Here is a 24893-nt window from a genome sequence, read left to right as displayed (position 1 = left end):
ACATAGTTTCATTTATTCTTTCATTCCATATAACCCATAGCATAAAATAACTTTTTATTTATTCTTTTAACAAATTCTTTACTTCTCTTCCGATAATATACATATTTAATCATATCCATGTGTATTTTAGCCACTTTTTATATTTATGAAAAAAAATCACGTTTACCTAGTTTTCTCCTTAACTGTTTTACTCTTTTACATTTCAAAAACATATGTTCCGTAGTTTCTTCTTCTTGACAATATAAACATATTCTATCACTTTTCTTTTTATGTGGCATATTTCCTTTTACTAGCATTTTATCTATTACCAGTCTCCACAAAATTCATAACCTTCTACTTGCTGATTACACCATTTGCCTCTTATTTTTATGGTTTTAATTTTTTTCATCTGTTAGATTTTCCCATGCTTTTACATAATAATGTTTTATCATTACATACCATACTTTTCTATCTTTTTCTATATCATAATTTTTTATTTTCCACAAAAAACATTTTTCTTCATCATTTATACACTCTTTTTATTTTACTCTTTTTTACCACACCCGAAAATGTATCATACTTATATTTATACAGTTTTACTACAAATCTGTCATCTTTATCATTTAACCCCTTTAACACACTGTACAAATTTAACAAAGCAACATATACAAGTAGGTTAATTAACACTGAACCTCCATTTTCTCTTTTTAAATACAACCTCCCTCATTTTAAACCAGAACTCCATATAAATAAAAAAATGAGTTGCAATAATTCCTTTTCAAATACTATTGGTAACATAAACACATTTGCTAAGCATGCTATTTTTCCCATCAGCACTGAATTTATCAAATAAGCCTTTTTTCCAAATGATAATTTATATGTTTTCAAGAAAAGACAGCTTTGTTTTATTTCTTCTATTGTCTTCCCATTGAATTACACTTATATCTTTATTCTCAAATTGTATAGCTAACACAGAAATTTAATTAATTGTAAAATATATACCTCCTATCTTTACTACATCACCTAAGTATTTACTTTTCTCTTTATTTAAAGCCACCCCTATCAAATCTAGGCACTCGTTTGTGCAAATTATTACTTTCTTTATCCAAATTTTGTTTATTTTTTACAATTACTATAATGTCATCTGCATATGTTAACAGGACTGGAATTCTTAACCCTTCAGGTGTTATATACCCCACCTCCTTCATTTTGTAATTTATTTCACATACTATCACATTGATAACTAATGCAAAGAGTATACAATTCAATGGACAACCCTGTCTTACACCACTCTTCATATGTACCTCTTGGCTAAACCAGCCATTTACAAGTATGTTTACTTTATTATTACTATAAACTGTCATATACAGTTTCCTAACTTTCTCACTTATATTTTTTCATTATTACCCATAAGATTTCATGCCCAGTTATATCAAATGCCTTCTTAAGGTCTCCTGTCATTATTTTTGCTTCTTCTTTTCTATTAATAACATCATCCACAATTTCAATATCATTAATAATTCTTGACAACCCTTCCCTTTTATACTATATATACGATTTCCATAATATTTTCCAGTTTATTTTCAAATCTCTTCTGTATTATTTTCATAAAGATCTTATAATCATTGTTATTCAATACTATCAGCCTCCAGTTTTTAGTTGTCTTCTTCCTAACATATGAATTTAAGTATTTCACTATGCAATTCTTGATACATAAAACCTTCATTTAATCATTCATTCAAAATCTTTAAAAAATATTTTTTGCCAATTCCTTAAATTTCTATACATTTCATACCCTATTCCACCTGGTCCTACAGCTGAATAGTACAGTTGTGTAAAATCTTACCATAACGGTATATATCCTTCTCTTCACTTTTGCAGTATTTATAACATCTGGGAGAGTGCCAAAGCATAGGAAGAAAGGAATGACCTGCAGAGCACTCTAGGAAGCCATGAAAGATGGCCCTAGCAAAACCAGCTCTAGCTCTGGAAATTCCATCCAAATTGTAGTGTTTGGTAAAAGTATGTAGCTACTTCAAGAATAGAGTAAGTATCCAAACCTTTGGAAAAGCACCAGAAGAAGAAACAGTTCTAGTAGAATGAGCCTTTAAAGAGTAAGGAAGGCTCTTACCATGAAAATAATAACAAAAATAAATAGCTTTTGAAATCCAAGAAGAAATAGTCTGCTTGGATACAACTAATCCCAAAGACCTGGGATGAAAGGCAACAACAAGTTGATCAGATTTCCTAATAGTCTTTGTCTTATCCAAATAAAATCTGAGTTGTCTATGTACATCCAATATGTGCAGCACCTTCTCACTGGCAGATTACGGAGAGGGGAAAAAAAGCAGGCAGATGAACAGACTGATTAAGGGACAACTCATTCACCACCTTGGGCATAAAAGGATTAGTACACAAGGACACCCTGTCCTTATCAAAGACCATAAAAGGAGGACAAGCCATAAGGGGTTGAAGCTCATACACCCATCTGGCAGAAGTAAGGGATAACAAAAGTGTAGTCTTCCAAGATGAATGCTGCAAGGAGGCTGAAGCTGCAGGATCAAAAGGAGCCCGAGTCAATTTTTCAAAAACAAAATTAAGATCCCAGGGAGGAGGAACAGGCTTCCTTGGAGGTCTACTATGAAGCATGCCTTTAAGGAATTGTTTAGCTTCAAATCTAGGAGCTAAAGGAGGAAACAAAGGAAGGCAAGCAGAGATAGCTAATAAGTGAGCCTTAACAGAAGAATAAGTCAACCCAGAATTGAGCAATTCACACAAATAAGAGAGAACCAATGGAGCTTCCACAGAAAGTAGCTCCAGGTTACAAAAAGACACCAAACAAAAAAACCTCTTCCATTCAGATAAGTAGGATTTCCTAGTATTGGGTTTCCTGGTCTCCTACAGGACCATAAGCATATCCTTAGGAAAAAAGGTGTCTATGTGGAATTAAAATCCTATCAACCACAGAGTCAGTTGAAGAGTGGAGAATTGGAGTTGGATGAAAGATCCCTTGTCCTGTGTGAGTAGGTCCACCCTGTGAGGTAACTTGTGATGATTGCCCTTGGCTAAATGCAGAAGAAGTGAGAAACAATGTTGTCTCAGCCAAAAGGGAGTCACCAACAAGATTTTGGGGCCATCTTGTTGAATTTTGAACAGGACTTTTGGTATGAGGAGAAGGGGAGGGAAAGCATAAAGAGACATCCCCTTCCAAGAAAAAAAGAAGGTGTCTACCTTACACACCAGGGAGCATGGGACCCTGGCAGAAAAAAGAGGAAGTTATCTTTTCAGAGGGGAGGCAAAAAAATCTATTTGAAGGTACTAGACTGGTAGACAATGTTCAGAAACACATCCCTGTGAAATATCCATTCCTGGGAATCAGTTAAGGACCCACTTAAGAGTGTCTGCCACAATGTTTTGTCCTGAGGGAATATAAACTGTCTGAAGAGTCATTTGATGCTGGACAGCAATATCCCATACCAGGAGTGCCAACCAGCAAAAAAGAAAAGATCTTGATGCCCTCCTCCCCCTGTTTGTTTACATACCACATCACTGTAGTGCTGTCTGTAAACACACTGAGAGGTCCCGGGGAGAAAAAAGGATGAAAAGCCTGAACAGCTATCAGAAAGGCTCTCACCTGTTTGACATTGTGGTGCACTTCTGCATAAGAGGAGACCAAACCTCCTGCACCTTTAGGGAGGCAAAAGCTGCTCCCCATCCCAAGTCTGATGTATCTATGAACAGCTCCTGAGAAGGAAGATGGGGATGAAAAGGGAGCTTTGGATTTAAGGACAACTGTTGGATCCATCAGTGGAGGTCCTTCTTGAGACAAGGAAGGAGAGGAACTACAAATTCTAGGCGCTGAGCATGCTGAAGCCAAACTGACTTCAGGAGCCACTGAAATTTCTTTATGTGAGGTTTGGCCAGATGGAGCATAGGGATGGTTGATGCCATGAAATCCAGAGCTCTCAGAAACTCCCTGGCTATAATGGAAGGCGAAGGAAGAACAGTTTGAAAGAAGGAGATGAGGGTCAAGGCCTTAGGAGGAGGCAGGGACACCAGCAAAGGCAACCCAGAAAAATATGGTCCTGAGAAGGAGTCAGAGAAACCTTTTATTGTAAACCCCAGGCTCTGAAGAAGTAACATGGCAAAATGGAGATTTTACAACAGGATCTCTGACGAGGATGCCTGAAAGAGGTGATCATCCAAGAAGGGAAATAATCAGATCTCCTGAAGCCTGCAAAAAGCAATCACAGGAGCGAGGTATTTGGTGAATGGCCTTTCTACTGTCCCAAAGGTAAAGGGCAAAGCAGAGAACTGAAAATGACAGGAAGCAACAGAGAAACACAAAAATCTCCTGAAAAGAGGATGGACTGGAATATAGAGATAAGTATCCTTGAGATCCAGACTCCATATAAGCCTGAGGAAGCAAAACAGGGATCAAAGTCTGAAGGAACAACATTTGAAAAGTGGACACTTTCAGAAAAATGTTTAGATGAGGGAGGTCTAGAAATGGTCTCCAGGTACCCTCCTTTCTGGGTACTAGAAAAGTCCTGCAGTAAAACCTCCTCCCCCTTTGGCAGACAGGCACCTCTTGAATAATACCCCGAGTCAAAAGCTCCTGAATCACCTCTGACAAAAAGGAGAGTTGTTCCTGAGGGGGCTGAGGAATACCCATAAAAGTAAAAAGGGATTTCCAGTCCATGAAATACCCCTGGCGAATAATGGAGAGAACCAGGAATCTTGAGTAATCTGTAGCCAAACAGGAAGAGAGAGAGAGAGAGAGAGGTGAAGAGAAAGAGGAAAGTGGCTGGGAAGAATAGGATAGTCTGACAGCCCCTGGTTTATCTGGAAAGGAAGACTTCTGAGGCCCTGAAGTCTGAGTAGCCTTAGCAGGAGGAGCTCACTTGCCACCCTTTTTGCCCTTAGGAAGACGGTGAGATTGCCTATGAACAAAGGCTGGCTTATTGGAGTAGTTTCTCTGAAACTTAGGCTCAAAAGAAACAAATACACATTTGTGTTCGTGTTAAGCCTTTCCCTTATCCTGAAGTGACTTAAATCAACAGCAGCTTCACCAAACAAGTGTTTATTATCTAGAGGGGCATCCATCAACTTAGCCATGATATCATCAGGCAAAGGTTGAAGCTGAAGCCAAGAATACCTCCTCGTCATTGACCCAAAAACAGCAGCCCTAGAAGAAGCATCTGCTGCATCATAACCTGATGGAATGACGAGCCACCTGGGAGAAAGTCCCTAACAGGGAGAGAGCAGAAATTTTACCCTCAGAGTCTGGAAGATCTGAAATAACCTGACAGGCCTGGGATAGGAGAGCCAACAAGTATCTGGACAAATGGGTCTGGTAGTTAACACCCCTAAAAGCCAAGGTGTAAATCTACTTACCAAGCCTTGCCATGGTTCTGCTGTCTTTATCAGAGGGCAGTAACTTGGGCAAAAGAAGCAACTGAAGGGGCTTGTCAGAGGCTTCAAACACCCCTGAGAGTTCAGCAGCAGGACACATGTACAAAAATTTACAGTCCCTGGGCACTCTATTAAACCTATCAGTTTTTTTGGGAGAAGATGGCTGAGAATCTGGAACTTTAGAGGCATTGGAAAATGCATCCAACAAAGTGGCTATAAAAGGAGGAACATCATAAGGTTTAGGAGATTCCATCTGTAGCAACTCATAGTACCACTTATGAATCTCAGGGACCTGAGCACAATCCTGTTTAAAGAACTCCACCATCTTGGAGATTATGTCCCCAAAATAAATCTCTTCAAAGGGAGTATCAGGACTGGTAGATTCCTCTTCCTCTGATCCATACTCCAAAGGAGAAGGAATTTGGGGAGATTACTCATCAGAATCCACCTTCTCCTCAGAGAAATCCTGTTCCCTGGGTCTTTTAAGGGGAGTAGAGGTCCAAGGGAGAGCTGGAACACCCTGAGGAGGTTTCAGTGCCATCAAAGCACTAAAAGCCTGAGTAAAGGCCTGCCATTCACTCTGTGGATTCTTAGGAATAGGAAAAACATGTTTATTTTTTTTTCTTCAATGAGACATCTGCCTTATCAAGCCTGGAAGGCTGTGACAACAAAGATGGGTGAACCTCCAGGCATTCACTCACCTTGGAAGAAACGTCCAGTGAAGGCATACCAGTGGAAGATTCCAGCCTAGGCTTCTTGGCCTTCTGCTTCTCTAACAGCTATAACTCAGGGCAGGAAGTTTCCTCCATTGCATCTTTCACAAGAAGTTTGTTTAGCTGATTCTCAAGAACAGCGCCAAAGAAGAAAGTCTACTATGCAAAGTTTTTGGTACAAACGCCTGACAGATGGAACAGGATGTATGGTCATGCGAGGCAGCAAGGGAAAACAGACACTGTTTGTGGCAGTCTTTGTGGGGAATCTGTCTTCCACATTGGCATTTACCCTTATTGGATGACATGAAACCCCACAAGGAACAACAAGACAAGCAAAACAGGAACCCAACGGGACACTTATTTGCAATGGCTCAGTGAAACCAGAAATGGAACGTAGCCATTCAGACTGATGCTCAAGAGATGGCATTTGGACTGGTGGCAAAGAAGTCTCAAGGATGGTATGTCCTGACGTTACCTTTATGCGGAGCACACATGTGATGTATGGCATACCTTAAAGCAACCCAAGGTTTTGGTATACTGGCCGGATGTCAGGCTGTCCAAGGCAGGGGTTCCCTAATGTTATGAATACAAAAACAATGAAATGGAAGGATATCTATATTTACTTGTCCTAATACTTTATCTAACTCATTTAAAGAAGTATCCTTTTCCAACCCTTTATTCTTTTTTCCTGTTAACTTTTTTACTTTCCTAATTTTTTCACTACCTTATTTTTTCTTTAAAGATTTCTTGTACATATTGTACTACACTATTCACAATATTTTCCTGATTCCTTTCTTTTTTCTCCTGTTACATTTTTATTTTCTTTCATTACACTACCATCTTTCTTGACTAATACTTCTTTTCTTTTTCCTTGTAAAATATCTTTGCTTATATAACAATTCTTGTATTTTATTTATTTCATACAATTATTTTTCTTTGTCAAAGTACTTTCTATCATTTTGTTCTAAATCTTCCAACGCATTGTTATACGTTCTTTTATATTTTCTTTCTCTACTTTTCTCACATCATATTGCCACTGTAAAAAAGAAACAGTTTTTTATATTTTTCCTTAAATATTATCCACCATTCAAACTAAGTTTTATAAAATGTTCTCTCAGAAATATGATCTTTCCATAACTGTGTTACTAGTCTCTTTCCTTCTTCATTCCATGCTTTCTTATTTATCCTTTTTATTCTTTTCCTATTTTATACATTCCTTCTTTTCCTGTTTCAGCTGCTTCCCCTTCTCCTATAACTAAACCTTCTGATAGAATAAAATAATCTATTTCAGTTCCATACATACCCCTTTTGTAAGTCCATAAATTTTTATCCCAAAGTTTTAACATACCACATCTTATAACTTCTAATATTTTTCTTATATCATTTCCTTTCCTTATATGGTTGTCTCTTAAATCCCAATGAAAATCTCCTGTTGTTATAATATTCATATTTATTACTGCATAGTCTAAAATCTGATGAAATAAGCTTACTCTTTCTTTATAATTATTAGCATAAGCAAATTATGTTACAGTTCTATACACATGTTCATTCCATTTTAAATCTACAATGGTTAATATTCCCATTTTTGCTAAAGTTACCTTTGTCTTTACTTCTACAGAATACAGCTATTCTACATCCTTTTCATTATTTTTTTTCTCATCTAATTGTTCATCTATTTTTACTACTTCTAAAATAAATTTCTTCTCTGTTCATTTTCTTGTCTTTCTTTTTCATGTTTTTTTCATTTTTGCAATCCATCCGTAACTTTCCAATTTTGCTACATTTATAACATTTCAATTTACTTTTTTTTCCATCATGTCCTATTTTCCCACAAATAGAACATTTTCTTTTGTCACAGTTACTTCTCACATATCCTTCATTTCTGCAGAAAAACATGTTTTGGGTAGTCATCAGTATTTTATGATACCCATGTTCTCTTCCAGATTTATCATGCTTAGTATATGTATCATTTTTTCTCATTCTGTTTTTAACACAACAGTACAATCCTAGCCATCAGGCCATAACCCCCTTTTCTGATAAATCTTTGCAATGTCCAATACCTCTTTACATAAAGTTTTCAAATGCCCCTTCAAAGTTTCTCTTTCTACCTCTGTTTGAAATTTTACATGATTTTTTTTTTGTTTCCCTGTAAATGCTTTTATAACATAAAGTTTCCATGAGTTACAATCTTTCTTTTTTCAATATTCTCCAAGAAAATTGCCTGTTGAAAAAATGTATCTCTGTTAATAAGAACAGATGCTCTTACCTCATGTGATTTTACACCCGGAGTTATTAAATTGTCCCACACTTTATACCTGTCCATTTCTTTGTCTTCATTACTTTGAATCCTTACCATGTACTTCCATTTTTCTTTTTCTTCTACATTTTTTCTGCAACTCCACTTTTGCCTTCTTTTACTTTGTCTGCATATGTTTTCTTTTCTATCTTACCACGATTCTTCGGGATTATTTCTGCATCCTTTGTTTGTATTTTCCCCATAATGTCCACCCAGAAAACATCTCCTTCATTTTCTGGCTCACTCTGTACCACTACTTCTTTAAGTAAATCATCTCACAACCCTCCCATCTGGAGGGTTTTAATTATACATCCATTATTTGCTGACTTATCTCCATCAAACAAATTTATTTGAAATGTCTCCTCAGAATCTTGCACACATTCTCCGGTCTTGATATTTGTTCTCTCCTCCATTTCTCTAACCACTCCATCATTGCATTCTTTCTCCATCTGCCTCCCTATTTCTCCAGCCCATTGCACCTGGAATGGAAATAAGAAATGCTCCTGTAAAATGAGTCCCTCTCGCAACAATGATGAGTAGGGGAAGTTCCCTAATGCCCTGGACAAATTTTCCCTGGTAGTATAAATACCACTTCAGGTCTCCTTTGAAAAGGGGCTACTAGCCTAGTGGGACTAACCTGATTAACAAAAGATAAATAAGTAAATCAGTAAATAAATAAATAGTAGCTCATGAAAAGACATTGTGAGGAATTTTCTACAATATTACTTATATATTCCAGAGTTATGCACTGACACACACAGTCTTCACAGTGTTATTGACTCCACGATTGACATTATAACTAAGCACTACTTCCATTAATACAAGGACACTGAAAAGGTTCCAGGTTGCTTATGAAGATTTCTAATTAGTATGGCAACACCTCCAGCTCAATTTCTGTAAGCAATCTGGTGATAGTGTAGCCTGATAATGTGATGTTATCATCTATAATTTTGTGCTTTTGACCTTGTTTCGTGGATGCAAAAAAAAATAAAAAAAAAAACAGGAAGATAGTTTGAAACAAGGACAAAGAGCTGTTCAGTCTATTTACATATTGCACAATGTTAAGTAATGCTGTGAATATGCATCTAGCATTGGTGCAGGAGCTTTAGACCAAAGTGAGTGGCATGTATGTAATTCATAGACTCATAAATCATGTAAATGAAGAGTACAGACTAGGGTTTGCATGAATGTCCCTACAGAGCAGGAGAGACTGAAATAGCGTGATGTGACATATATGTGGCAAATATGTTGTTGGTTTCTCAAGGAGCAACTGATTGTAATACAGTTACTGGCACACAATAGCTCAAGTTGTCAGTTGTGGTCTGCTCCTGTCACACTATGATGAGATCTGAAAATTCACAGTTTGATTTATTTTGAGTACTTTAATCAAATTTGCAGCCTTCTGGAGAAAAAAAAAAAAAAAAAAAACAAAGCAGGGCTGTTAGTGCTTTTTAACAATTGCTGTTTTTCTGAGGTGCAGTGACATTGGAATGAAATAATAAAGTAAGGAGACATTTGGGTACATGGGTTTTATCCTCCCTATAAAGATGCTTTCTTAGGGCTTTTCATGTTGCTTCATTTGCTCACAATTTGACATGCTTGACTGCATATGCTGTATTTTTTGTAGTCAAGCTGTCTGTAGCAAATGTGATACATGCTTAGATGCTTCAACATTTACAAATGGATCCAGTAAACACATCAGCATTAATTTTGATTAAGTTCCTTGCATAATCTGGGAATATTGTTTGCTTATTCATGAAATGTAGGGACCGAGTTTCATTTAGTATGTCTTCCACTATGGCAGTTTCCCCTCATCTTATATTTCAGGAGCGTATGTATTCTTGAGAGAGGAATATTTTGGAAAAGGCAGCAAGTTAGCAAGGAAAGAAGAACTGGAAGGAATGAAGTTATCCTTGAAAGAATGAATCTGAAGTGACAGCTACAAGGTGTTATCACACCTGCTCAACCTGTAAGCAAAATGCAAGTGCAGGAAAGTAGTATGGATGTGAACTGCAATATTTGGGTACAAGTGTGATAGCCATTTCTGTGCATTTAAAGTGTTTTTTTTTTATTGTATCTGCTTTATTTTCTGAAAAAAAAATACTTGTTTTCCCACATTTCTAAGCTAGTATAGTCCAGTTTTCAGGTTAGTGCTGAATTCAGGGCTGTGTTACAAGTTTCTGTGTTTGCCCATACCTTACTTGGATGGAAGAAAGTTTCTCTGTTCACCTATGAGAGAGGGGAGCTTTGAGCAGCTTATCTGTCCCTGGAGGAGTGGTTTCAGCCCAGAAATTAGTAGTTTGTTGGCTATTTTGGGCTAATTTCTCTCTCTTTCATTTCCCTGCTATAAAACCCGCATTTGCGTGGTTTTGCGTGTCGGGCAGCGACGGTTAGCTAGGGTACAACTATTCCCAGCTCTACAAAGTCTATTCTTCAAATTTTCCTTTGGAACTAGACAAACTTTCAACTTAAGCACTCAAACCATTCACTTCTCTGCCTGGCACTTGCTCAAAACGCATAGCAAGCACTAATAAACCTTAGCACTAGACACCCCCTATACTGTAGAGAAGGACAAGGCTCTCTATTCGACCTTACCAACCAATCAGTAAAACAGTTCACAGTACCTATCCAGGCATGTCCAAAGGGCAGTTTCATGTGTACTCTCCAGTCTAACTGGTAAATCTGGACATTTTGAGGCAATGTTACAACTGCCTCATGTACACAGACAACCCTCTCCTCCTACCACCAAACACTAATACATACGAGAGATGCAATTATACAGTCAAACTGGAGGCTAAGCTCTCTCAACCCAAGACTGGACCAGACAGTCAAGAGGAGAAGGGAATTACTTGCATCACACCACCAGTCTCACATAGACCTATGAAACCAGCACCGGCAAAACACATACATAAATACACGAAAACATACTCGGAGGCTCTAAATAAAAATGTGCAAAATCAACAGAGACCTCCAAAGCAGACATCAAAGCAATCTCCACCCCCCCCAACACAAACCATGAAACACATACTTCACAAAACCAGTGTGCCATGCAATTACAGCCCTTAAGGCAAAATAACATGCCCAACACACTAGTAATAGGTGACTCTATACTCAGGCACACTGATGTCCCACTCACTAGGCTGAACAAGGAGAAGGTTACTGTTAGCTGCCTGTTGGGTGCCAGGATCCCCCACATAACACAAGCACTCAGGTCACTCCAGAACAAGTACAAATATGACTCTGTCACTGTCCATGTTGGTGTGAATGACCTGAGCCGTACCTCCCTGGACTACATGAAAATAGACATGGAAGACCTCTCTGATCACGTAGCCCAGGCCGGTATGACCCTGACCCTGAGTAGCATACTGCCCTCAACAAAAATGATACCACGGTATAAAGAAAAAATTATCAATTTCAACAACTGGCTAGGCTTCTGGTGTCATTCAAAGGGGATCCAGTGTCTGTCAGCCTGGGATGACATGCTCGACAAGCCACGCTGCTTCGCTAGAGATGGCTTACAATAGAAGGAGGAAACTAGTACAGAAAAGAGTAAAATCCCAAGAAGGGAAGCCATCCCTGATCAGTATCAGCAAGAAACTATGATCCCTCATAAAATCATCCAAGGCTAGCTTCGAAAGAAAAATTGCCAAGGACTCCAAAGATAACTACAACGCATTCTTTAGCTATGTCAAGAATCTAAGTGGCAATTCTCAGATCTGCTCAGAGTTAGTGCAGAATGGCACAAAATACACTGAACCGATCGATATCACCAACATCCTGGCAGACAGGCTCAGTGCAAACTTCACCCCCCTCTCACCCCCAAAAGGGCCCATAACCATACCAGAAGAATGTAGTGCCCCTGAAATCACAGACACTCAGGTTAAAACAGCCCTCTCCAAAGCCAAAAACACGGCATCAGTGGGACTGGACGGTGTCCCAAGCTGCGTCCTATATGAGCTCAAAGATGAACTAACCCCTCACCTAAACACACTGTTCAAACTCAGCCTCTGCACAGGCTACATGCCCATAGAGTGGCGCACAGCAACGGTAATTCCACTCCACAAAGGTGGAGCCACAACAGACTCTGGGAACTATCGCCCTATAAGCCTGACTAGCTTGGTCTGCAAGGCTATGGAGCGCATCATCATGGATCTCATAAACAGAGACATTGGGAACCTCCAAACACTGGACCCTACCAGATCATGCCTCCTAAACCTGGTGGACTTCTTTGAGACAGTTACCAAGACTATAGATGAGGGAAAGGTGGCCCACACAGCCTACCTAGACCTTGCAAAGGCCTTCGACACTTTTCCCCATTCAGGTATTATAGACAAGCTCACCAGCCTGAACATAAACCCCTACATCATGAGATGTGTTGCCAACTGGCTCACAGACAGAACCCACATGGTAAGAGTTGCGGGAGTAGGTCTGACTCTAAAACGGTTACAAGTGGCATTCCCCAGGGCTCAGTCTTAGGACCCCTCCTGTTCGGCATATACTTCTCAGGGGTACAGGCAAGCACAGAAGGACTATGGCTGACCAAGTTTGCAGACCACTACAAACTAGGGGCTATAATTGACTCTCCAGCAGAAACAGACATCCTCCAAAAGGGTCTCACTGAGACAGATACCTGGTGTCAAAACCATGGCCTCAAGCTAAATGCCAAAAAGTGCATAGTCATCCCTTTTGGAAAAAACAAAGTACCCACAAACTACCACATAGATGGTAGCCCCCTAAATATGGAAGATGTAATAAGGGATCTGGGGACCCAAGTAGATAGTAACCTCTCCTTTGATAATCACATTGCCAAAGTAGTTAGAAAATCCTTCTATGTGGCCCACCTAATCACAAAAGGGTTTGCATCCACATCAAAAGAGGTCATTCTGCCCCTCTATGCATCACTCATCAGACCCATCATAGAGTACAATGCCCCATTTGGAATGTACCTTACAAGACACCTGCAACAGCTGGAAAGATCACAGAAGTACTTCACCAAGAGGACCACTGGCCTCAAACAGATGCCCTATGCAGCTCGACTGAAGAAATTCCAGCTGTACTAATTTGCATACCGCCTACTCAGAGGTGATCCCTGCCTGACATACAAGGCCATGTCCAACCCAGAATTGATAGACATGCTCCACCTAAAGAAAAACCATATCCCCTCGAACTACACGCTCTAGGGATCTAAACCTCATCACAACAATAAATAGGACATGCTGGGGGGACAGATTCCTGTCCCAGAGACTTCCCATGCTCTGGAACAAAATTCCAATCTACATTAGGCAGAGCTCCTCGCTACCCCTCTTCAAGAGAAACCTTGACGAGTGGATGGGAAACAGAAAGTTTACCCTGGGAATCACTTCAATGGATCTGCTGGACAGAGGCACAGGGAACTAATCTAAGGGGCAGCGAAAGCCAGCACATTCCGGCTAGGTTTATAAATGCCTTCGGGCAGATAGCCTATTACCTACCTACCTATGAACCTAAAAACATCCATCCATATGGCATTTAAAAACTCAGCATACTACAGACCTAAAGGTATAAAACTGAGGCAACACATAATACAGCACTGTAATGTAATTTACTGGTAATCTAGCAATGCTGATTTATTAGCAAAAGGCAACTGCAGCATTCTCTCACACAGCCCCAGTCCAAACACCACAGTACCCCTAACATAGAACCCAGAAGTGCTAATGTAGGAAATCACAAGGAAACATTGGGCACATGAGAATACTGCATAGTCCTTTCTTCAGTTGAACAGCATCCACTGACATTTAACATGCAAATCCCACCTACTGACATGTAACATGTAAACCCCACACAATGACACTTTGCATGCAAATATTGGTCTATAATGAACAAAATTTTGTTGAGATTATTATTAAGGAAGTGATGCAGGAAAGTGTTTTCTTGCATTAAAGATTCCTTTGATCCTATTATTAATAAACTCAAGAAAGTAGATGTTATTCTAACAGACATTTTAATTACTATAGAAGTGTGTTCATTATAAACTAACATTATATTTGATGTTGTTATAGAAAGTGTTTCTTCCAAATTGGTCAACCGTACTTTGAAATTTAAAAAGTTTTAGTTATGAAAGCACCACATTTAATTTGGTCTAAAAATTTTTCTAATATTTTAGAAGAACATCAGATTTTATTAACATTTTATGTTATATATTTATATATATATGATATATTTTTAATACGGTACAATGATATGGAAATTCTGAGTACCTTTTATCAGATCATAACGAATGCAAAAAAATATTTGAGATTTATTGCTAAATTTGATTTGGGATTTGTTTGGGATATACTTTTCTGAGGTGCAAGCCAAAACCAGTGGTCTGTGGCTGACACATTTGCAGATGACTGCAAGCAGGGCACTGTCTTAAATTTGCCTAGTGATGTGAACATCCTCCAAGAGGGCCTTACCCAAACTAATGACTGGTGCCAGACGCATGGCCTCAAACTGAATGCCAAGAAATGCATCATTATCCCCTTTGGGGAAAATGGCATCCCCACTAATTATCACATTAATAACAATATACTAAGCATGCAATCAGTAGTGAGGGACTTGGGCATCCAGGCTGATAGCAACCTGACTTTTGACCACCATGTTGCCTCCACTGTATGGAAGGCTCTCTACATGGCCCACCTCATAAGTAAGGGTATTTCATCCAGGAACAAGCAGGTCATAACATCCCTGTACTCCTCCCTTATCAGATCCATTATTGAGTACAATGCCCCCTTTGGCATGTACCTTGCCAAATACATGCAGCAGCTGGAGGGACCACAGAGATTCCTGACCAGAAGAATCTTGGTTCTCAAACATCTGTCCTATACAGATAGTTTAAAAACTCTGTCCCTCTACTCAGTCTAGTACAGACTGTGACCTGTGTCTGGCGTACACGGCCATCTCAGACCCAGCCTTGATGGAGTTGCTGCATATCCATAAGTCAAAATCCACTTGGGCAACCCACACGCAAGGCCTAAACCTGGTCTGTGACATTAACAGAACTTGTTGGTGGGATAGATTTGTGTCCCAGAGACTCCCCCATCTGTGGAATAGACTCCATCTCCATGTTAAGCAGAGTACCTCTCTAGTCCTTTTTAAGAGGAACCTGGATGACTGGATGGGAAACAGAAAATACACCCCTGGGATCCCACCTGTGTCCATGCTGGACAGGGGAAACAGGTGCTGACTTTGTGGGAACATGGGAGAAATGCTTGGCTAGGCTTATAAGGGCCTCCGAGTCAATAGCCTAGTATCATCCTATAAACCTATGAATCTATAAAAAGTTTTTCCCTAAATGTAGTAATTATAAAAACAGGGCTCAGTTCTACCATACAAAAAAAGTGATGAAGAACATTTATTTATCTTGTAGCAGCATGCATCTTTATTGGATGAAGAAGACAAATATAATTAAAAGATAAGACAAGCTATTAGAATTAGTAGGCTAATAGTGGATTACAGCAGGAATAATATGAAATATATATATATATATATATATATATATATATATATGTGAATCTAGGACATTTGATCGAAGGATCAAACATCCGCATCCATTAAGGGTGAGCATACTTACGCGAAAGTGCTTTTCACTGAAGAAGCACTTTCGCGTAGTATGCCTGTTGCTGAGGCCATACTGCAGTGCGGATAAGGGAAAATTCCCTTTTCCCCATTGTAGTGCGGTCTCTGAGGGAGAATATTAAAGTAGGGGGGTGTGGGGGGCACACACTTTACTTTAATTTACTTGGCAAAGTTAGAGGCCTATTTTTCCAGGTATAAATGATGTTTTCAATTTTAAATGTGTTTTACAGACGTATGTGTCTAAATATAAGAAGAACAATAAATTGTTTTTGAAATGTCTCACATAATTTGCTTTTCTGACCAATGGTTATCTATTTTATTGTCACATGATCTTTTAAAATTTAACTTAAGCATGGTTTTATACATGGGTTTTCACAATATGATTAAGTCAAGTGCATGACAAAGCATCTGATTGTGGAAGGTAATAAATTTCCCTCCCACATGCACCTTACTTTCTAGTAATTTTTTAACTAGTGTGAAGTAAACTCTGCAGTCATGTCCACTAAACTACACAAAAAGCTTGACTTCTTGGATTGCTGAATATAAAAGCTCTCATTCATTTGTATGCCAATACAATACCAATACATACCAACGCCCCTTATTTTCTCCAAGGAAGGCTTCTGCATAGCATTGATGCAAGTCTTTGTATTCAGTTTCCAAGTCAGAGATATCATTACAAACTGAGGTGTGCATCATAATTTCAGGAGTAGTTTATTAGGTCAGTGTCTTGAACTGACTAGTCTTATTGCATGGCATCTCATAAAACAAAAAGGGGTTCCTCTTTTCCTGAAGAGATTCAAGAAACTGAATCTGGAGAGAAATGTAATAGGACAGATACATTTTTTCTCCTCAGATTTCTAATTTAGACTCAGAGGAAAGCATGTTATCTGAATTTCTGTTAAGGAATCTCTTTTTCTGAGGCTATTTCCAGAATGTGACAGTGTTTTCAGTTTGGATAGTACTGAGGTTTCTCAGTAACCAGAAAATACTATGTGCTGTTACAACAGGAATAATCCCAGAACCTCATACCATCACCCCATTGTTGTCAGCATTGGAAGATGTGTTTATCAAAGCAGTCAGCCTGCTGCACCTAAGAAAGTACATATGTACTAAGCTTCTCAGTCATTCAAATTTGTATACACTCATCCCAGACTTGACCCAGCAGCTACAGCTTCAGTTAATCCTGCAGCTGCTAAGCATTTTGCTGATTCTAATCCTTCCCCTTCTGACAAGGGTGATAAGGGACTATATTGGGAGGGTGGCCTAATGGTTAAGGTGTTTGCCTTACAAACACAAGGTGCAGGGTTGGAACCTTGATGATTGGATGGGAGAAAGGAAATTCACCCCAGGGATCACGTCAGTCGCTCTGCTAGACAGGGGTCCAGGGAAGTAAATAGTGTGGGAAGAAATAGCCAGGGAATTGTTATGGCTAGGCTTGTATAGGCCCTAGGGCCGATAGCCTAGTGCAAACCTATGAACCTATGGATAAGTTTGGGGGAAAATGTATGCTTCTGTATCTCAGGTAACCTGAGACAGGAAATCTCTCAGACTTTCAGGCCTCTTTCTTGAAATTTTCCATTGGATTTTCTGCTTCCTCATCCAGTCATACAAGAAGTAAAATGAAGTCTCAGCAAAATGCTAGTAAGCAGATGTCTGAAAAACACAATAGCAGTGTGATTCCAAAAAGAAAGTAAGAAACCCCTGAAACAAAGGACAGTCAAATAAGTCAGAATTACTATAAAAAGGACCTGCCCCTCCCTGCACCCTGTTAATCCCTTCCAGAAAGTCTGTACTTCTAGTTCTCTCTTTGTGAACAGACTGTTTCAGACAAATGGGTTCTGAAACTTGATCTAGCTGGATTACATATGGCAGTGGGAAGAAATTCCTCCTTTCCAGGGAATTATTCAGCATCTACCAGACCAGACCCTCTGTTCCCTTCTAGCCTACAGCACATGCTATCTCAGGGGGAACAATAGAAACAGTTCCACTTTAAAGTTGGGAAAAGGTTTTTATTCAATAATGTTTTTGGTGCCACAGAAAGACAATGCCTGGGGACAAGTTCCGGAACTTTCTTTCCTAAAGTGCCCAAGTTCAAAATGCTTTCACTTCACAACCAGTTGTCCATTCTTCCTCATTTGTTTTCAGGTAACCTTATATTTAAAAGATGATTATCATCATATTTATCCAGACATCAGAAGCACCTGAAGGTTTTACGTGCATGGATCGCATTATACATTCTCTTGCCTTACCCTTAGGGCGATCCACTGCTTCAAAAGTGTTCACAAAAATGTCTAACTCCGTGATAGCCAATTGCAGACTACAGGGCATCCACATTTTCCATATTTAGATGACTTGTGTATCGTTGCAAAGTCTTTTTCAAAGTGACAGGAATCTCTCACTTGGGTGAGAGGTCTCCTGTTCATTTTGGGATTCCAAAAGTCTCTTTTGTTTTCATCAAGCAGGACTTTGTTCCTGGAGTATGTGCTAGACATCTCAGTACAAAGAGCTTTTTTCCACAGGAAAAAAAATAGATCTATATTAAGGTATTTTAGGGGGTTTCCACTCAGACTTTGATCACTGTGAGGAATACCTCATGATTTTGGTCTCATGGCACCTATGATACTTATGATAACTCTTGCAAGACTTCACACAAGAAAGCTACAATGGGACCGGAAATCTCTTTGATCCCAGCATCAACACAAATTATCTTTTCAGATTCCATTTGTGGGATTTGTGAGAAGAGAAATCACTTGGTGAAGAATTCAAATATCCTTGAGTCCAGGTCACCCCCTCTCCCTTCCTGCTCCTTAGCAGTCAGTCACCACACGCACCACCGACTTTGCCTGGGGAGCAGTGTCAAAACAGATAGAAATTCAAGGTATTTGGCACAAGAAACACAGACACAAGCACATAAATAGAAAATAGATACTTGCCCTTATCAAAACACTGAACTGTATGAATCACTTCTGGTCCACAAGACCACTTCAAGTTGTTACAGACAATACCACAGTTATGTGGTACATAAACAAGCAAGGGGAACCAGATCTTACCCACTATGCAGACTAGCCATGCTAGCAAGTGATATTTGACTTTACAGCACAATCTCACTCTTCAGACATCCTGCAGACAATCTGAGCAGGACCAGGTCAAATCCTCATGAATGGAAACTAGATCAGGGAATCTTCCAAAATTTGATCCATATGTGGGGAGCTCTTCAATTAGACCAGTGCCAGGACATCAAGCAAAAAGGCCTGGAAGGCAGCTGTCTTTTCTTTTCCTAGGTAAGGAATGTTCCTGTATGCTTTTCTACCCTTTCCACTGATACCCAGGATACTTCTGAAAATTCAGAATGATTCTCCCAAGTTCATTGTGGTGACTCCTTTCTGGCACAGGCAACAGTGGTTCTCCCTTCTTTTGGAACTGGCTAGGGACAGTTACCACAAACTCCTTCACAGACTGGTTCTACTACCACAAGAACAGAGATGTTTGTTGCACCCAGATTACACACAACTTCTACTGACTGCCTGGATGATAGTTGTCTAAAAGGTATTGCCCCTATTTGTTGAAGATGTGCAGCAGGTGCTAATGGAGGCAAAAAAGCCTGCTAATAGAGAATCATATAGAAGCAAGTGGAAAGGTTTTCAAGCTGGTGCCACCAACATAAACAGCACCCATTCAGGGTTGGTGTTTTTCTGGTTTCCCAGTATTTGTGACTTTCCTATGGCCTGTCTTATTCCCCCATCAAGGTTCATTTTTAAACGGTTTCACCATGTCTGCCCATGCATCTTCCTCTTGACAGTCTCATGTCAAAATGTTTTTGAGAGGGGCATTGCATAAGAGACCTCCAATAAAACTGGTGGCTTCACCTTCAGATCATACTTTTGAGTTAAAGTAACACTTGCCCCATTTGAAGCAGTTCATCTAGCTGACTTGAGGTTCTTAACATGGAAAACAGTTTTACTGACTGCTCTGACATCTGCAAGAATCTGAGTTGCATGCTTTTATGGTGGGTCAACCTTACCTCATTTTTCACAGAGATAGGATTTCTTTCAAAACCAATCCTTCTCTTATGCCTGAAGTGGTATCCAAGTTTACTTTAGATCAAACTATCCATCTCCCCGTGTTCTTCTCCATACCCCAAAATGAGGGAGAAAGAATATTTCATACCATGGATATCCACAGGCAACTCGGGTACTGTCTTGATGAAAAAAATCTTCCAGAACTTCCAATCACTTGTGCCTTTCTTGTGAAGGTAAAAATAAATAAATAAATAAGAGAGACAACCTATGTCAAAGCAGACTATTTCAAATTGTTTGTCATAGGCTATTACTTTTTCTTATTCGCACCATAACTAAACTATTCCAGGCAGGGTCAAGGCACATAATACTAGGGCCTTGGCTTCATCCATGGCTTTTTGGAAAGGGTTGGACACTAGAAGTATTCTAACAGTAGCAACTTGGTCCTCTGTACATACTTTTACAAAGACCTATACATTAGACTCCTTCTCCACGTCTATGTCAGGCTTTGATAAAACCATTCTCCATGGCCACCTGGACTCTTCCCCTTCCATTCTTAGTTGCTGTAAGCTACGATAAACTACCCATATAGCTTACATTGCTGTAGCAGTCATCAATATGATGAACACAGTACAGTTGTGTTAGTAAACTTACCGTAACTATTGTTTGAATGATCACTGCTGCAGTAGCCACTCCATCCTTTTATCTCCCTTCTTTTTGGTGCATTTGTTATGACAGGGTGAGGGCATTTTTTTTTGTTGATCACAGCAATGTCCTGTCAGGGTGTAGCCTCCCTTTCTCTGTTTGCATGCAAACTCTGAAGGACATGGTGCCCAATCTGTCTTTTAGTCAACTCAGCTGAAGCTAATGGTCTTGGAGCATGGAAGGTGTTCTGAAGCTTTTAAGCTGACTGGTTGTTTTTTCCTCTGCAGGACGTAACCCATGTATCATAGAGTACTGCAGCAATGATTATTTGAACATCGATTGTTATCGTACTTCTCAACCTCTTAGAGAAAGAAATCTGAACAAAGCTGCAAATAATAGGGGGGACAAAGGCCCAAGAATAGGGGCACTTTTTAAATATTGCTCTTACAAGCTTAGAAAGTTGATAGAACAGCAGTTTTTGCATGAGCATGAATTTTCTGAATGATATGAAGTCTGAAACTCAAATGTTTTCCATTATTTTCTGATATCAGTCCTCAGTGATTTGGTAGTGATTTGCCAGAAAACCACAAACTTTAGGAGAAACTGACCAAAAATATGAGGTGAAAATCTGGACATTCTGCAAAACTCTGGACAGTTGAGAGGTGTGACCATTGGAAGTTTTACTTACACAACTGTACTTTCTACTTACTATCATTAGTGTCATGCCAAGGATTCTTGTGTGACATACGACCTTCACAAAGTCACGTATTCTCAGAAAAGAGCTCCTTCATCATGAATGATGCCTAAAATTACTATGATTTTTAAATGAGATTCAAGTTAGATAATGCGTGTGACTTAACTTTTCATAAATGTTATCCTGCCTGCTATTGCTAGATACAATGCATACAGCTCCAGTCTGCATCTTGTCATAGATGCTGTAATGCCTCAGCAATAGTGGGGTATTGTAGTGTTACTAACAGTAACCTCAGAACTCACCATTACAAGTTTAGAACTGGTTACCAGACATGACGTGTGTCATATCACAGCTAGTATGACTGCAGAGTTAGAGAGATATAGGGCATAAAAGACCTTCTAAAACCCAATGTCAAGCTTAGGTACCAGTGACTCCTTGTTCATGATCTGCCCCTCCACTCTGTATTTTTAATTACATTTTTTGTCTTAGAACAGAAATATGAGCCTTATTTTTTGAAGTCACAAGTGGGTGGAAATAGATATGGTGCAAAGAATGACGCAGTAGCTAATAACACTGCTATTTTCTTCAGATTCAGAATGTCTGAAGATGTCAGTCACCCAGGGTCACTTTCCATCTTGGGAAAGCTAGAGTGAAATATGAACATTTGGAGAAGTATATTTCTTACTTAGAACAGGATCATAGAAGACAGCCAGATGCATCTGTAAATAACAGAGTAGACCATGGGATTAAGTATGTAATCTGAGTATGCTTGAAAAAAATGGTGCAACAGTTAGGCTTGGAACTATAGGGTTTGGAACTATAGGGTTAGTTCCTGCATGTACAGATATTGTTGTGACTGTGCATTTTGCTGGAGATAGAAAACAATGCTGGACAGCCTATATAATGGTGGGACTGCCTCCAGCACAGATCTTCCTAGCTATAAAACCATTGAAACATATATTATGTGCAAAGGGAACCCTCCAAAGGCTACATCATTTATCTGAATAAAGGGTACAGTAGCAGACAACTGCAAAGAGTCATTCATTTTGTATTCCTCCCTAGTGGGTTAACCTAGTGAAAGGGAAGTGGCTGCAACTACATTAATTCTGCTGATATTTGTTCATACTGGCCCTGCTCAAACCACACCTAATGAAAACAAACATATTTCTTATCTTATTGCATATCAGGAAGTGGGGTACACGTGGGTCTATTTGAGAATTAGTATCATATTCTTAAACATTTTATTTATTTACATTTGTTTACTGGGAAATTCCAACTGGACACAGGTCCTTTTTCAGTGGAGGTCTGGGGAGAAAAGCTCCACAGAACAATAATCTGGAACAGGATCTGTTCGCCAGTTGCTTTGACTTTCAATTGATATTCAGTCAGTTTGTATTTATATTTTAATATAGCATGTGATAACTAGTGACCTAATCAGTAATTTTCTGTGTTTATAATTACTCAAGATTTGTCCTATTTCTCATTGTACAGTACAATTCTTCAAGTTAATGTGTTTAATGTTCTTATTTTATTTTAGGTGGTTTGGCTGCAGTGATTTATACAGATGCTCTGCAAACCTTTATCATGATCATTGGAGCTGTGATACTAACTGTTACAGGTAAATTGACAAAAATGCATGTTGCTTACCCATAAATTAATGAAAATACTTTGCCACATTACTATCACCTGATAAAGATTATATGAGATAGTTCATACAGCGTTATGGAGAAAATACACATTTTTACATATTCTTTTCGCATTCTGCGCCTTCCAAATGTCTTTGAAAGTTTAGCATATCAAAGTATACAACATTAGAAATTAAGTTGTACATAATGTTGGAACCCTCCAATAGTTACAATACCATTTCTCTGAATACAGTCCTACCTTTTATTACTGCTGAATAAACCTTGCAGCTTGCACATCCTACAGTATTCAGTCAGAGTAGAGTCCTTTCCAATAATGTCCTTCTACCCATGTCTAATTAGTTAATAAAATGAAATTAATTTGAGAAATCTCACTAACTGGTGTAATGCTTCAAAGATTAATTCTCCTTAAGTGGGGTATTTAAAACTTGATTGCAGTGAGATTGTTACATTTTTTTCTAAAGCATCTTTGAGGTATACTCTAATTTCCTGCTAATAAATCTAGCTGGAAGGGTGACGCAGAAGGGAAGCTTATCTGCTATTTGATGCCACTAAATTGTCCTCCATTTTGTATCCATGCTTTCAATTAACTCACCGGCTAATCTTTTGCTGGCAAAGGAAGTATTTGGCTTTAGCTTACAAGTCAAATACTGAATAAAAGAAAATCTTGAACCTCATTTTATGTTTGCCTTTCATCAAAACTCCAGTTATGTCTTCAGACTGCCTGCTATCCTAATTCAACTAGCTTAAGGTATACAGTTGGTGTTTCCCTCTAACGTAAAAAGTTTCTTTACCACTCACTACTCAGATGGGTAAAAAAGTTACCTATTGTCACCTTATGGTGGCATCTCCTCACTTTTGACTACTGCAAAGGGATCATATGAAAATGCAAGAATCACAACTGCAGTCTTCAAAAGAATGAGCTAGAAAGTGTTATTGTGGTTGAATATATACTTTGCCTGAGGCTGCCAGTACTTTGGGATAGTCTCCTTACTCAAACATACAGTGACCTCAGAGTTAGTATACACAAGTATCAACCTGCACATCAGTGAAGCCCCTTGCAAAAAATGCTATATGAATTGTACAGAGTTTTGAAATTTGCTCTTTTAGTTTACAGTCAGTCACACTATTTCTCACATTTGCAAGACTTGCAGTTATAGGTCTAGTGCTTCCAGTAAAGGGGGGGGGGGGGCAGTAGAGAATATTTGTTTTCAAGAGGCACTAACCCAAGTGGTATTATAGATCGAGCTTCTAGTACAGTCATTTCAGGGATCAAGAAGAAGGAAAAGACACCATAGTGTGCTAGGAAGAACATCTACATTTTAGTTAGAGAACAGAATGAAGGTAAGTCGCATCATAAATTAAAATGCAAAAAGTTACTGAAGGAAAAGTTAATAGACGACTATACAAAAAACAAGTGAGTAATGTCCAAACAAATATACAGAGAAGTAATATACATGGACACTGAAAAAATAACTACTGAAATGGAATGAAATTAGCAGGCTAGAGTACTAATGACCAAAATAAAGTGTATAGAGACAGTGAAAGGAATTACAAAAGAAGAAATGGATCAGAAAGGTAGCACTAGTAACAGACAACGCACTGGTGAATGGTACATGATGATGATGGATGCAAATGCCCTTGGACCACAGAATTCAGTAGTCTGTTCTGAAGCAAACACTAGATAAGATACCTACTTTTAACACTTGACAAAAAATGGGTGCTATACCCAGTGTGAACTGCAGCAATCCATCAAGGTGCTCTGCATGCAATTCAGATGCTCCTAGAGCAGCAGGGGACTGGGGAAGACTGCAGACAAAGTTATTCTAAGGGAAACTTTAACTTAAAATCATTTTGTGTCTATACAGGGCACTGCTAACCACTGCTGCATGGAAA

At 39.0% G+C, this 24893-nt stretch overlaps 1 protein-coding gene across 1 annotated transcript in view; it reads left to right on the top strand.

Moving 5' to 3' along the window:
* The window catches only part of SLC5A10 (solute carrier family 5 member 10), a 1811293-nt gene that overhangs the window by 899115 nt on the left and 887285 nt on the right, over positions 1 to 24893 (top strand). Inside the window, exon 7 of the mRNA XM_044089581.1 lies at positions 22892 to 22972. Coding sequence (XP_043945516.1) covers positions 22892 to 22972 — 81 coding nt within the window. The remainder of the gene's footprint in view (positions 1 to 22891; positions 22973 to 24893) is intronic.

This window comes from Protopterus annectens, chromosome 12.part0 (genome assembly GCF_019279795.1).
Source record: "Protopterus annectens isolate FY-2018-M chromosome 12.part0, PAN1.0, whole genome shotgun sequence".
Taxonomy (NCBI): domain Eukaryota; kingdom Metazoa; phylum Chordata; order Ceratodontiformes; family Protopteridae; genus Protopterus; species Protopterus annectens.
Note: the sequence above shows the minus strand (reverse complement) of the source record. Positions and strands in the feature narration are given on the sequence as shown.